The sequence below is a fragment of the Lucilia cuprina genome, chromosome 5 (assembly GCF_022045245.1).
Source record: "Lucilia cuprina isolate Lc7/37 chromosome 5, ASM2204524v1, whole genome shotgun sequence".
NCBI lineage: Eukaryota > Metazoa > Arthropoda > Insecta > Diptera > Calliphoridae > Lucilia > Lucilia cuprina.
Window position 1 is genome coordinate 65,405,540 of NC_060953.1, and position 15,308 is coordinate 65,420,847.

General features: G+C 30.3%; 1 protein-coding gene across 3 annotated transcripts in view; it reads left to right on the forward strand.

Annotated features, from left to right (window-relative positions):
- LOC111679315 (lachesin) overlaps positions 1 to 15,308 on the forward strand; it is a 31,954-nt gene that overhangs the window by 6,846 nt on the left and 9,800 nt on the right. For 2 of the 3 annotated variants that reach the window (XM_046952640.1, XM_046952641.1), the window contains exons 2-6: positions 4,149 to 4,566; positions 10,112 to 10,218; positions 12,346 to 12,553; positions 12,677 to 12,838; positions 13,614 to 13,742. In XM_046952640.1, coding sequence (XP_046808596.1) covers positions 4,449 to 4,566; positions 10,112 to 10,218; positions 12,346 to 12,553; positions 12,677 to 12,838; positions 13,614 to 13,742 — 724 coding nt within the window. In that variant the 5' untranslated portion in view covers positions 4,149 to 4,448. The remainder of the gene's footprint in view (positions 1 to 4,148; positions 4,567 to 10,111; positions 10,219 to 12,345; positions 12,554 to 12,676; positions 12,839 to 13,613; positions 13,743 to 15,308) is intronic. The other variant, XM_046952642.1, reaches the window with a different exon arrangement.

The window sequence follows — 15,308 nt, forward strand, 5'->3', positions numbered from 1 at the left end:
TCTAGTTCAGTTCTAGTTCAGTTCTAGTTCAGTTCTAGTTCAGTTCTAGTTCAGTTCTAGTTCAGTTCTAGTTCAGTTCTAGTTCAGTTCTGGTTCAGTTCTATTTCACTTTTAGTTCAGTTCTACAGGATTTCTCAAAATTCTCTCCTTATAGTGGAGATATCAAGCAAAATTTTTATTAAAAATTCGCTTTTTATTAAGTTCCTTCTTTAAGTTCCGTTAAGTTCCTTATTTTTACACTATTTTCGATTTATTAATAAAAATGAAAAGTTTAATGTTTCCATTTTTAAAATCAGGTTTTTAACATTTTTTTAATATAGTGTAAATGAGGAAACAATGGTGTGTTAAAAGTTTTAAAACAATAAAAACACACTTAAATTGAATTGTTGAATTATGGCGAATAAAATGTTTGTTTAAATTTATAAAAGGACAAAACAGTCAGGCTGGCAGTAAAACTGACTGACAAACAAAACGTTAGACACACTTCAGAAAAGGAGTCTGGTTAGAAGAAAAATAAACACTCAAATGTCACAGTCAAGAAAAACACACTAATGCCTAGAAAAAGTATCCGCTCTTGAGGGTTGTCACACAAACAGAGTGACTAGTAGTAACAGAAAATGCTAAAAGGTTTATTATGTTGAAAATTTGGTAAAAATACAAAAAACAGAAAATAGAGTTCTTGGGAAAAAAGGGATTGTTTTACGATTATTTGGTTTTGTTGTTTTTTTAAAAAAGGATGAGGTTTTTAAAATAGAAATCTAATAGAAAAAAACAGGAACAAAAAAGCACATAGTACAGAATGGAAATACATAAAAATACATACAAATTTGACACAACTATGTATGTATACACTCATGTGTATTTTATGTATCAATATGTATATTTTATGATTTTTTCCACATTTCCTTAGCTCTGCTATAAGAAATTATTTGTTAAATTATTCAAGCCAGAACTCAGATGTGAAAGGATAAAAAACACAATGACAAAAAAAAAATCAAATAAAAATAATAATAAAATTTCACATATTATGTATATGTCATATTCATTATTTTAAAATATTTATAATATTTTTTTTTAAATTGTTGTTGTCATTGTAGCAACAAAGCAATAACGTAAATACTTTTCTACATTTTTTTGTCATTTTTTACAGGATGCACAGAGTTCAAAAGTGCAAGCGTATGAGTGGAAAAATAAATTAAGCTTCACACGTTTATAGAAGTATTTGTATGTTTGAATGTATCTGTGTAATATACTATGTATGTATGAATGTATCTGTAAATATAATATGTAGACATAGTGCAGAATGTGTCATAAATGAAAAATCATATAGTTAATGTTTTTTGTTTTTATTTTCACTACAACAGTTATGCACATGTAATATTTACATTTTACATTACATACCTCTATATAAATAAATGTATCTGTTAGTGTGTGTATATACATATATATATTTTTTTTGTTCCATATGCAACACTTTGCATTTTGTATGAAATTGAACAACACTCATGCATTCGCATAAAATGAGAAAAAGGCAAATATAAATGTAGATATTTTATGGTAAAAATGTACATACACAAATATACAAATGTATACACAATAGTATATGTATGTGTACATTCGAAATACATACATACATATGAATAAAATAATAAAAAGGTCAGTAAAGTGCAGCAGGAAGTAGTGTCGCATTCATATTCATAAATCATTTGGAAAATTGATGCAGCAGCAATAACATTGCTGCCAACAACAGTTAAATTGTAGAAATAAAGTTATATCTACCTACAAATATATTCATATGTATACATACGCACAGACAAACATATGTATGGGTAAATTAAGATGGCTTTCAAAAAAAATACTTAATTGTTTTTAATTAAAAAAATTTTAATTTTTTGGTAAGAATTTACTTCCAAAGAGAACTTTCCAAGAAGAAAAGGGGTAATAATATATGCTTACTTAACAACTTACTTTTTAAAGACAAATACATACCGTCTGCTTCATTTAGAAGGGGTGTAGTAATGACTTACAAATAATATATTACATAAGTACTTACTCTTTAGCCTTGATATATTACTTTCGTACATTGTTTGTAACACAAACGAAATAAATGAGCTTACTTATTTCCCTATTTGCAGGCAATCGTATTAAGTACTTACGTTACTCCCTATTTGTAAGTGAGCGTGGTTAGTACTTGCTTATACTGTCAGTGCCATATGAAAATAATTGCTTTCCTTATCAAAACTTTCAGCAGAAGTCCATGGTCTTCTCAAAAGACTTGCCCATAGTTTTGTCAATACACTAATAGGTGAATCATTATTATATTAATAGACTAATGATATGTGAAATGTTCTAAAGTAGAAATTTTAATATCATATGGATAATTCCATAAGACATTTGTACGCCTAAAGAATGATATATATTTTAAAAATTAAAATTAAAAAAAATCATTATGTTCTATTCAGAGAGTTCATTATCACATTCAAAATATTTTTTTTATAAACTGATCCTCAGCAAAAACAAATGTTGCGAAGTAATCTGTTAAAAAATAAACTAGAATAAGACGTTTTTTTATTTTTTTATCATTATAACTAAATATTTTAATACGGGGATGACTAGTATTTACCACGCTCGCTTACAAATAACTACTTATATAAATACTTACAAAAAAGGAGTTAAAGAAAATTGCTCTCACAGAAACGAACATGGAATTCTTATTCGTCAGTTCGCTGTCATACATTATTATTTTGTTATTTGATTGTGGGTCGAATAATAGTTTTCATAAAAAAATTTTTTTTTTTTTCATTTTTGGTAGTAAGTGATTCAATAATATGTATGGGCAAATAAAACGCCAAAACACAAAATGAAGTATATACTTACTTATTTGATTACCGGAAGGTCATAAGGTAGTAATTATTGAAAAGTAAGTGATTATGTAAGTACAAGTAAAAACAAGTAGTTTTTGCTACGTCACTTCCCCTCTCTTAGGACATTATTTTCCATGACATATGTAGTGGCCACCATCGTTGATTAAGTTATTTCCTTGTGCCAGAAAGGAGGGATACCTTCCATCAACCTCTTCGAGTGCTAATTATAATGAGGTTGTTGTGATGCCAACTTCATAACCAACAAACTCCGGCTGAACTTTCTTCTTAAGTTCTCTATTGGTTGCTAGCTCTAAGAAGCAAAAGCTATATTTATCTACTGTAATTATGCGGTGGGATTACCTATGCAATACTCTTTACTTTACAGCCACTAGTTTATCCCTATGCATTGTTTGAAACTAATTTTCTATTCCTTACAGGTTGATTTGACTACGAATTGGCCATTACAAAAGCTTGCTGTGCTGTGTTTTGTTAACTTTTTTGATTGGGGACTACTTTGAGAAAGTTATCGCTTGTTTTTTTTCCATCCTGGATGTATTATTAATATTAAGGACATCTGATTCTTTTTGACCTTAGAGATTAAGGCAGAATCCCAAATATAAATCAGATATTTATTCAAATTTTGATTGCATATAAGAGTGTTGCCCTAATATAAAAACGTGAGTTTTACATCAAAAATTCATACATACATATATGAATGTGAATGACATTGTATCGTATGTGTATACGCCTTTTTCCACTAAGTGCAACAACATCGATGCAACAAAAACTTTTACGTGTCATAACAAAATAAGACAAAGAAAGAAAAAACTGTTGTAAACTTATATATTTAGCAGGAATAAAAAAAAAACAAAATGAACAATCATCATTGATACGTACACTGAGAAAAAAATGAGGAGATATTACGAAGTAACATTAGTATGTGGCAGTTGGACACCAAATAATTTAAAAACTCTAGATTTTGATACTATAAACTACATAAACAGTTGTACATGCTGCTCATAGACATTTGGCTAGAGTTTTCTTACTGCATCATGTTAGCGCTATTTTTGATTTTTATCTAGGGTTTTACTAATTGTCACATGTCCAGCTCAACATTTTTCGTTACATACTCACATATACATATAACATTATACGCACACAAAAGTAAAAAAAAATATTATTACCATTAGAAATTTTATAACCACAACCTCCCTCCCCTTTACATTGAACTTCTGTTATATAACATAAACTTTCCTAACATTCTCTCATATGTATGTATACTAGTTATTTACCAAAACCAAAAATCACAACAGTACAAAACCGGTTGTGGACATTTTTTCCCATAAACATAACATTTCAATTTCGATTGACAACCCCTGCTGTTGTCCACCTGAAAATTGACCAAATATTGTGGATGAAAATCACAGTTTTTAAATAAAATAGTCAGCAGGATAGTGCAATTTTAAATTAAATTTAATGTGTTACAAAAATTAGAAAAAAAACTAACAGTGAAGCATATGCGATAATTTAATTAACTTAAAAGGAAAATTAACTGTCACACATTAATTAAACAACTGCAACAACATGATATTCCTGATGACAGTTATCAAAGTGCTGCTTATAGCGCTAAATATATTTCCCAGCCGCTTTACAAATCGGAAGGTGATGTTTTTGATTTATTTAACGAATTTGGTAACGCATGGTAAGTAAAATTTATGTATTTATTTATAAATGTATATTTTTATTAATATTAGTTAAATGATATAATTAGACTTTTACTGGTTTACATACAAGGACCAAGTGAAAACTCTTATAAATTTTGACAAAGTTTAACGTTTACAATTTCTTCTCAAATAAGCTGACTAATGAATTTGAAAGTATTAATATAACATATTACTAATAAGACGTTATTAAAGTACTTCTATGTAATCAGAACGATATGTAGTGTAAGAAAAAATACAAAAATGGTTTTAAAAATGGTAATTTTAAATTCATTAAACTAATGTGGATTTTAGGACCCTTTTAAAACTTGGATACGAAGCCCTACTTAAGAACAAATTTTGGTGAACATATATACTTACTTGTTTTAAAACGCACCTTTTGTTCAAATGAATAGTAATTAGCAGAACAGGGGAATTTACAAGAATTTTAACATACTTGCTCTGGATTGGGTCAAAAGAAGAGCTTGTGCCAAATTTCAACAGATAAAAGCGATACTTTCCACCGACCTCTTTGAGTGCAGAGTAAACTACTATAGTGGAGAGGGTATAATAAATTTGTCAGAGTGTTCATAATCCGTTGATAATTATGTAATCCAAATCTTGGTTTAATTTCACTTGGTTTAAGCGAAGCGAAGTACCTTTGGTATTCTATTTTTTATAAATATCAATTTTTCATTGTGCTTAGAACTAGAAAAATGTGTTGCGGGAGAGTTTTTTTTGCACTGAGAGTGACGGAAAAGATATCAGCCCAGGGATGGCAAAATTGGTACGATGGTACTTTTTTTGATACTATTTGATGTGCAAAAGTACCGTGATACTCCCGAGTCTTATTTGATACTTTCAGGGCTACAATCTCAATATCCGATTATCATTTAACCGGTAGTAAATCTGCCTGCTAAAATAATTTTTCTACCCTACACCACTTTAGTGATATATGAATATTACTTCACATTCTCCATCACATCTGGAATCTGAGATATTATGTACTGAGTTTTGAGAAAACGCGCCATGAGTGCTTTAAATATAACATTTTACGAGGTACAATTTCGTGGTAATATTTGTATCGTAGCAATGAGATACCATGCATTTCCTGGGAAAACTTCATCAAATTATATCAAAGGTGTTAACATTGAGGGACGGACACCATATCAACATATAACGCCCATTCCAACTTTAAAATGTATAAACATATTTCAGAAATTACAAACGTTTAGCAAAAAAAAAAAAAAAATGTACTTTGGATTGTAAGAAAGCTTTAACTGAATACTCTCCCAGAGGCAAGGTTCACATAATATGGGTACCAGCCCACTCGCGAGTAGTCTGTAACGAAAGAGCGAATGTAATAGCTTTAAAGGGAAGGGAGATCAAGGCAGTTAAACTGACAAACGCAAAACCATTCGACGCAACAAGAGACGAGCTAAAATATGGGTGAAAGAATCCTCAAAATGAGCAAGTCTGAAGTTAGTATAATAGTACGTGTTCTGAGTGGACACGCAGGATTACGAGCACATTTATGCAAAATTGGACGTGCGGATTCAGACGTATGTAGAGCATGTGGAGAGGACAGTGAAACTCTGGAGCACTTTCTTTGCAACTGCCTTCGTCGAAGATAGATCCAAGTATCTTGGAAGTGATGTTATTCCGGAAATAACATTCTTGACTAACACTGATTGGAATAATTCATTCAGTTATTTTTTTATGATAAAGAGCGCACAACAGGCCCGATTGTGGCCTAGGTGCATTTTTTCGGATTTGATGTAGTACACATCTTCCTATCAACCTAACCTAAGTACTTTGAGATCCAAAAAAGTACTCTCTGAAATATTTTTTGATACTGAAACAAAATCTCTTTGTCCATCCCTGCATCAGCCGGTAGTATGTTGCAATTATCCTATAACACATTATACGATTCACTGGTCAGTCGACGAAAAATAGTGTTGCGTATAAATCTATGACTGTCGGGAACAAATTCCTTTATTTTAAAGGGAACATTCGATTTATGTGAGTTGTTTAGAAATGTGATGTTCTTTATTAGGGTGTCCAGATCATCAAGAGCTTATGTTGAAAATTTTATTTACATAATCCATTAATATTATCCACATAGAGCAGTGGTGCTCAAACTTATACTACCATATTTTTGTGTTGGTAAAGCAGCAGAGAACAGAATTCAATTCAAAATAAAAGTATACTAATAAAATAACCACAAACTATAAAGTATGTGCTAAATGTCAATTATTTATTATGGATTTTGACAGCCAGTATGTGTATTTTAAAAATGTGTATGTGTATCAATTTAGCGTCAGCAGAATTTTCTTATTTAAAAGCTAAGAAGCTGTAACTATTTTAAGATCGATCGAGTTATTTTTTCGTTATTGAAAATCATGAAACTGTTATTTTATCAGGAAAAGGTGGACGCATGTAGAACCTTTTAATCAAAAAGTGTAAAATTTCTAATAGCCAGATTTCAAGAAGTAGTAATAACTATTTATGAAAAGCTTTTATTTCAACGAGTTGTTTGTACAGTGATTTAAACCTCTAGTTCTAAAAGATCTGGTCATTTGGTAGAGAAATCCAATTTATAATTTTTCTTTAGACTTTGAAATAATCATCATCTTAAGCTTTTACATCTCAACTAGCAGCAAGACATTTTAAATGGCCTTATTGTTTGTACAGGCCCATATTTAAAAATCAATATTTTTAAATATAGGAATGAACTGCCTTATTTAAAAGGTAAAATCGGTCTTACAAAATACATCAAGGTCATTACAGGCTATGTTTTCAATTCGCTGACAACTGTCTTTGGTATCTAGACAAGATTGAAATATTAATACATGTCGAAGCAACCACAGCAACTTAACCTAAACTAATTCTTTGTTAATAGTTTTTGAATATGTTGATCTCTTTGGCAAGTTCTCTTAGTTGAAAGCTTTCATTTCAAACCAATTCTTAATAAAATTGCATCTAATTTATAATGAGGTTGAAGAGGTATACATTTTCCTTAACGTATATAATTTTGTATTTGAAGATAAATAATTGAAAATGCAACATGTCTGCTATTCAAAGAACACAAAGTTTCGTTTGAATACTTTACTATACTATTAATTCATATTAGACTGGCTCCAGTTCAAAATAAAAGAAAAACGTCTGCAGAAAATGCTTAAAAAAAGTTTCAACTGCTGTTTCAACCACTGACAAGTGGTTGACTTTTCCTGCTGATAGCTGACAACAGCAATAGCAAAAGCAGAGGTTTAATTAAGATAAAATATATAAAAATTAAAAAATTTCTTTTTAAACTTACAACCAGTCTAATTTAAACAAATGTGAGTACATAATACAAGTACATTTTACGCGCAAATAATTTAAGATTCATACATAACTTTCAACCAAACAGATGAGTTTTTTGTTTCATTGTGAAGATTTTACTACTCCACTTTGTTCTATGCCCAACTGTTTCCACTTCGAATTTCACAGCTTGTGCTACAGCCAAAAAAATAAAAATATGGTTACAATTTCGTCTTGAAAAAAATGTACTTACATACTCATACACATATGTATGTATTTTACGAAAGTATAAATGTACTTATACATTGTACACATTCATGTATTTTTATGTATAAATCCCTTTACATTTTTTACATTCGTTTCGTTGAGTAGATTGAAGTATAAATATTTAATTGGTGATTTGTGGTTTTACCACAGACACATTTGTACACATGGTGGGCGGTTTGGCTGGCATGGGTGGCTTAGCAGGCTGTTGGGTGTGTGTGTGTGTGTGTGTGTGTGTGGGAGTTGTATGTTATTTAAAATTTTCATTTAAAAATGTATTGGATTTTTAAATTCAGATGTGTTTGCTGCTGCAGCAGGAGTCTGTATCGTATGTGTGTAAGAAATTCTTTTTTGCGGTTTCATATTTCACAGCTATCAGGGGGTTTTGGAAATTGATGTTCTATTACAAAATGGGAGTAAATGTTAATTTCTTTATATTTTTTTTTCGTTCAAGCATATATATATGTATGTGTGTGTAAAAACAATGTAAACTTAGGAGCACGTTTATTTCCTAATTTTCCACAGCAAACTAATTCACATTAAAAAACTTTAAATGGGAAAACAAAACGCATATAATAAAACTTTTTAAAATATGGACATTTATTTTATTGCTCACTAAAACCAAGTACTAATTTAAAAGTGGACGCTAATGCATGTGGTGGTTATATGTTTAATAAACATTTTTATATTTGATAATAGAAACAATTTAAGAAACATTTCCAAATTCGAAAGTTAAATCATGAACATAATTGAAAGAGCAATTTCTTTTCGCTATCTATAACAATTAAAGTTCTTGTTAACAACTTTTCATGTTTTCAACACTATATTGATTAGACGTTAGACTAGATTATATACCAGACTACAGACTGGACTATAGGCTAGTCCATAGACTATACGTTTACTAGTCTTTAAACTAGACTAAAGACTAGATTATAGACTGGACTAAATACTAGACTATAGACTGAACCATAAAATTAACTATAAACTATACTATAGACTACACTGTAGACTAGACTTTAGACAAGCATTTAGACTAGACTATAAACTATACTACAGACTACACTATTGACTAGACTATAGACTACACTATAGACTTGACTATAGACCAGAATTTAGAATAAACTTTAGACTAGACTTTAGACTAGACTTAAGACTAGACTTAAAACTAGACTTTAGACTAGACTTTAGACTAGACTTTAGACTAGACTTTAGACTTGACTTTAGACTAGGCTTTAGCCTAGACTTTATACTGGAATAGACTTTAGCCTAGACTTTAGACTAGACTTTAGACTAGACTTTAGACTGGACTTTAGACTAGACTTCAGATTAGACTTTAAACGAGACTTTAGACGAGACTTTAGACGAGACTTTAGACTAGACTTTAGACTAGACTTTAGACTAGACTATAGACTAGACTATTGACTAGACTATAGACTAAACCATTGACTAGACTATAGAGAAGACTATTGATTAGACTATAGACAAGACTATTGACTAGACTATACACTAGACTATAGACTAGACATTATATAGTCTATATAGTCTATAATCTGTTTATAGTCCGTACTTAAGTATAAACCTATAGACTAGACTAGTCTACAGACTGTACTTTAGTATACAAATAAGTTGTTGTCTATTTAAGTTTCTCCTCAGCGGAACATTACACTCTTATATAAAATAAAAAGTTGTCTAAAACCAAATGCTGGTTGCCACCATTGTGGTTAACTCAAAAAAAAAAAAAAAAAAACGAAAACAAATGCACATGCAAAAGTTGCAAAACATTTTCATGATTTTCCCAAATGAGTAACAACTTAATTAAATGAAATAAACAGAAAAACTTCAATTTGTTTTAGAAAACAGAACACAGAAAACACCCGCGTACTTGACAATGCTTATTTACGAGTCTTAATGTTCTTTAATATTTATTTTTTTCTAATTTCATCATTTAAAATAAAATATTTGTTTATTTTCCATTTTCAGTTATGATGAACGAGCCACGTTTTGCTCAACCAATACCGAATGTTACTGTGGCTGTTGGACGTGATGCCAATTTGCCATGCGTCGTTGAACATCTGGGTGGTTATAAGGTAAGGTGTTGGATTTTTATTAATTTATAAATGACAATATAAATTAATATTTTTATTTGGCCGTAGTAAAAACAACGTTAATCTTAGTTTCAACGTAGTTCCTTATGTCGAAGTAACTTGGAATTTTTTATCCCTCCAAAAATGGAGCTGATCTTAGTAACGTTAATTAATCTCAGCTTTGAGCATGATAATCTAATTCAAATTAACGTCGAATATTTTGATCTTTTTTACAAAACGAACGTATTTTATAACAAGTTTGGACCTTCTACATCGATTCCTCATTCAATTTATAAGCCTGTAAAAGTTTCACCTAGACCAATGTGTTTCTAAGGAATATATCATCGTATATTAATCAATTTAAAATGCTTGTCTGCATACAAAAGGTTTTAAATGTCAATAAATAGTTACTGGTTATACCAACTGTAAATTGCACGCAACTGCACAAAACTGTCATATTTAGTTTATATTAATGTAAGTAAGTAACTACATATGTCCCAATCTAGTTAAGTTTTGCAAATAAAAATTTCAAAACAATATCCTTTTTATTGACAGATTTTTGCTCTGCATAGTGGGATCAATTACAATAATTATCAAGTTAATTTGAAAAATTGTACCTAATGGTCTGGTCTATATTGTAGACTTTATTACATTAAACTATGGACTAGACTATAGACTAGACTATAGACTGGACTATAGACCATACTATAGACTAGACTATAGAATAGAACATAGACCAGAACACTAGAATATAGACCATTGATTAGTCTATAGACTAGACTTTGGACTAGACTATAGTCTAGATTTTGGACTAGACTATATATTGCGTATTACATTTTAATGTGACAAATATTATACGATTAGTTTGAACCCTCTAACGATGTTCAAATAAAAGCACATGCATCTGCAACTGGACTATTGAGTAGACTTTAGACTAGAATATAGACTATAATATAGACTATGCTTTAAACAAGACTATAGACTAGACTATATACTTTACTATAGACTAGACTAAAAACTAGACTATATACTAGACTAGACTAGAAAATAGACTAGACTATAGACCAAACTATAAACTAGACTATAGACTAGAATACAGACAAGACTATACCATAGACTAGTCTATAGACTACACTAGAATATAGACTAGACTATAGACTAGAATATAGAGTAAACTATAGACTAGACTATAGACTAAGCTATAGACTAGACTAGAGACTGGACTATAGACAAGAATGTTGACTTGACTATAGACTAGACTTCGGACTAGACTATGGACTAGACTATGGACTAGACTATGGACTAGACTATGGACTAGACTATGGACTAGACTATGGACTAGACTATGGACTAGACTATGGTCTAGACTATGGACTATACTATTGACTAGACTATATATTGCGTATTACATTTTAATGTGACAAATATTATACAATTAGTTTGAACCCTGAAACGATGTTCATATAAAAACACATACAACTGCTAACGGCACTCAAAAGTATTCAAATATATATATTTTTTTCTCGTTTCAAATTTTAGAAATCAAATTGACTTTAAATACCTATTAGACATTAATATTTATGACCATTTATTTTGTAATCGGTACCACTTTACTTTACATTATAAAACTTTTTCTATTTTCAAATAGACGTTTTGACCATACGTTGCACAAATACAATTTCAGACAAACGAAGTGCAAAATGAAAAACTAACAGCACAACGAATTTTTAGATTTCCATATCACAAACATGTATTATATGAAATTGTATCAATAGAATCATGTACATGTATCCAAAAGATAAATTGTATGTATTTGATATGTAGGTATATGTATGCATCCACAAATAATGTTTAAATAAATGTACAACATATGTCAATAAATACATAACAATTGAAAGTATGATTTGAATTTCATTCGATACGGAATTCATAGAACAACATTATCTTAACCTCTGCTCCCTTGCTCATACGCTTAGTTGTTCTTTCGTTCGTTTTTAAATCTTGTTTGTTATTTGTTCAACTGGCAAAAGTACTTCAAAAATACTTTTTCATTTCAGTTTGTTTCTAAGAATTTTGCATCTTTTTTATTAGTTTGCTATTGTTGTACATATTTATTTTTGTTGTTTGTAGGTTGCCTGGATACACATTGATAGACAAATGATTTTGACAATACATCGACATGTCATCTCAAGAATACCACGTTACAGCATCACTTACGACAATGCAAACACTTGGCTGTTACATGTGAATCAGGCACATCAGGACGATCGTGGCTACTACATGTGTCAAGTGAACACGAATCCCATGATAAGTCAAGTGGGTTATTTGCAAGTAGTTGGTAAGTAAATGAAAAAAAAACTGATTAAATACATATGTATGTATATAAATCTCAATAAATCCGAATAACTAGTGGACATGTTGAAAATGGTATGTTGTTTTCTTTTAACAATGTTCTTTGTAGTACCACCCAATATATTGGACATTGAGAGTACTCCCTCTTCGGTGGCTGTTAGAGAAAATCAAAATATTAATATGACTTGCAGGGCGGATGGCTTTCCAGCACCCAAAATCATTTGGCGCAGAGAAGATGGTGAAGAAATTGCTGTCGAAAAGAAAAAGAAAGGTAATTTAAAAGTAATCTCTCTATAAAGAAAAAATATTCACAGAAAAAAATAAAAACTTGCAAAATGAACAATATTTTTTAAACAAAAAATCTGTTTTGTTTTCTTTTAAATTGTCTCTTTAATCTTCTTTGGAATTGATGACCTCACATGCAAATCCTTTCGACCTAAACTATAAACTTGATACTGCTGCTGGTGGTGCTGCTGCCAAAAACTTCTTTCATTTTTAAAAATCTGTTGTTTTTTTTTGTTTGTTTCTATATACTTTTTTATGTTGTTTATTTGTGTGTCTTTGTTTTTGCCATGTTCTCATAATACCTGGACGTAACTATTGCCCAACAATGCATATTTATCTGCATCTTCACTACGGTTGTTGTATGTGTTGCTGTTGTTGTCGTTGTTAACTTCAACCCACTTCATGGCAAATCCTGCTGCTGGATTTGTTTGCTGCTGTTGGTCCTTTACAAACAATATGCTGACAATTTATATGTTTATTTTTTTATACGTTTTTCGTTTTTGCTGCCTTTTGGGAAATGTGCTTGAACATTGTTATACTTTTTAAAAATTCTACTTTTCATTCAACCAACCAACAACCAACTATCACCAATGAATATTTGGATATAATGCTGTTGCTGCTGCTGCTATTCTATGTAAAATTATTTTGTTTTCTATTTTTTGGGGGGTATTTTTTGTGGATCTTTTGTTTTTGTTTTATCATATATTCCTGGTCATTTGCTGTTCACCTTGCTTGTTGGATGCTCGGTTGACTGGCTGTAGTGTTGGTGTATGATGGTGAGGTATTGCCATTGACCAAAGTGAGCCGGAATGAGATGGGTGCCTATCTGTGTATTGCCACCAATGGAGTACCACCTTCAGTATCAAAGCGTATAATACTTGATGTTGAGTGTAAGTAATAGATGGATGACTTCTAAATTGTGGTCTTCAATGCAATGTATGTATGCAAGAAAAAACTACAACAACTACAACAAAAAAATCTAAATGTTTTGTCTGTTTTTTTTTGTTCATTCTTTGAAACAAATAAATAGACGAACAAAGCCTGTTGTAGCCATAATAAACGATGGACATTATGTTTTTAAATTAAGGGCACAAGGGTACAGATGTCCATAGTTACAAAACTAAAGCTACAAAGACAGATAGACAACACATACATACGTAGGACTTTAAAAAGTTCTAGTATATAAACTATTTTTTAAAGTGCTTTTTAGAATGCATAGTAAAACAAATTTGTTTGTCATGGTACCAAACGTTATATATGTAATTTTTCGCAGATATTAGGCATAGGTTATTTTAAGAGCAAAACTCCATTTAGAAGTCCCCATAGTAAGCCACGTCGGATGATTGTATAAGAGAGATAAAATTCGGAAATTTCTCAACGGTAAAACAGATTTGAAGTAATCAAATTTAGCACGACTAGGAAGGAAGTGTTGTTGATTTGCGAAGGGTTTGTATACCACCGGCCAAAAGCTCAAAAACTTTTAAAAGTACTAGTTATATTAACACTTCCTATAGCTATAGTGTGAAACTAACAAAATTTTAAATTTTTACCAAGTGTTTAAATACATAGAATAAAAATAGCCGAAAAAAGTGTTGAATTTTTTTTGCTCCTACTTTTATTAATACTTTTATTTAGTTTTTGTATCATGTTGTTATTGTAGTTTATTTTTTTTTACTTTTTCATATGCCACTTGATAAAGTGCATAGTCAATTACTGATTCTGTTTAGCAGATATTGTCCTTTTACCAACTGTTACCAAAAGACGTGTATTAGAACAAGAGTCACGTAGCAAGTGTCATTTGAAAAATTGCACTTTAGTCAGTAGTAAAAACAAAACATTAAATTGATGTTTACGTTCCGTTTTAGAAAATATTAAAGTTGTTGTCGTTTGTTACCTTAGAAAACTCAAACGAAAACTTTAAACTCGAAGAAAAAATGTGGTAAAAGCCAAAAATAGCAAATGACTAGAAAAAGGGAGTTTCTAACAAACTGAAAAATATAAAAATTCAAAAATGTTTAAGTACACACACAGAGAAGCGAGCACCTTTGTTTTTTTTTTTTTTTTAATTTATTAAAATATAAAATATATACTTGAGAATTCTTTACACGTTCTTTTGGTACGGTTAAAGTAGTTCTTTCAAAGCTCAGCACGTAAACAGTAAACGATATTTTTCATAAAATTTCAAGGTGTCATATAGTAACATAGAGGAGATAGGTTTTAGTATTATTTAGGGGTGCTCCCAGAAAAACACAATGTAGCAGAGGGAACTAAATATAAATTTTTAACATGTTTGTTTGTTGTAGTAAAAAATTTTGAGATAGTATTTGATTTATGTTGTTCAGTTCTAGTTCAGTTCTAGTTCAGTTCTAGTTCAGTTCTAGTTCAGTTCTAGTTCAGTTCTAGTTCAGTTCTAGTTCAGTTCTAGTTCAGTTCTAGTTCAGTTCTAGTTCAGTTCT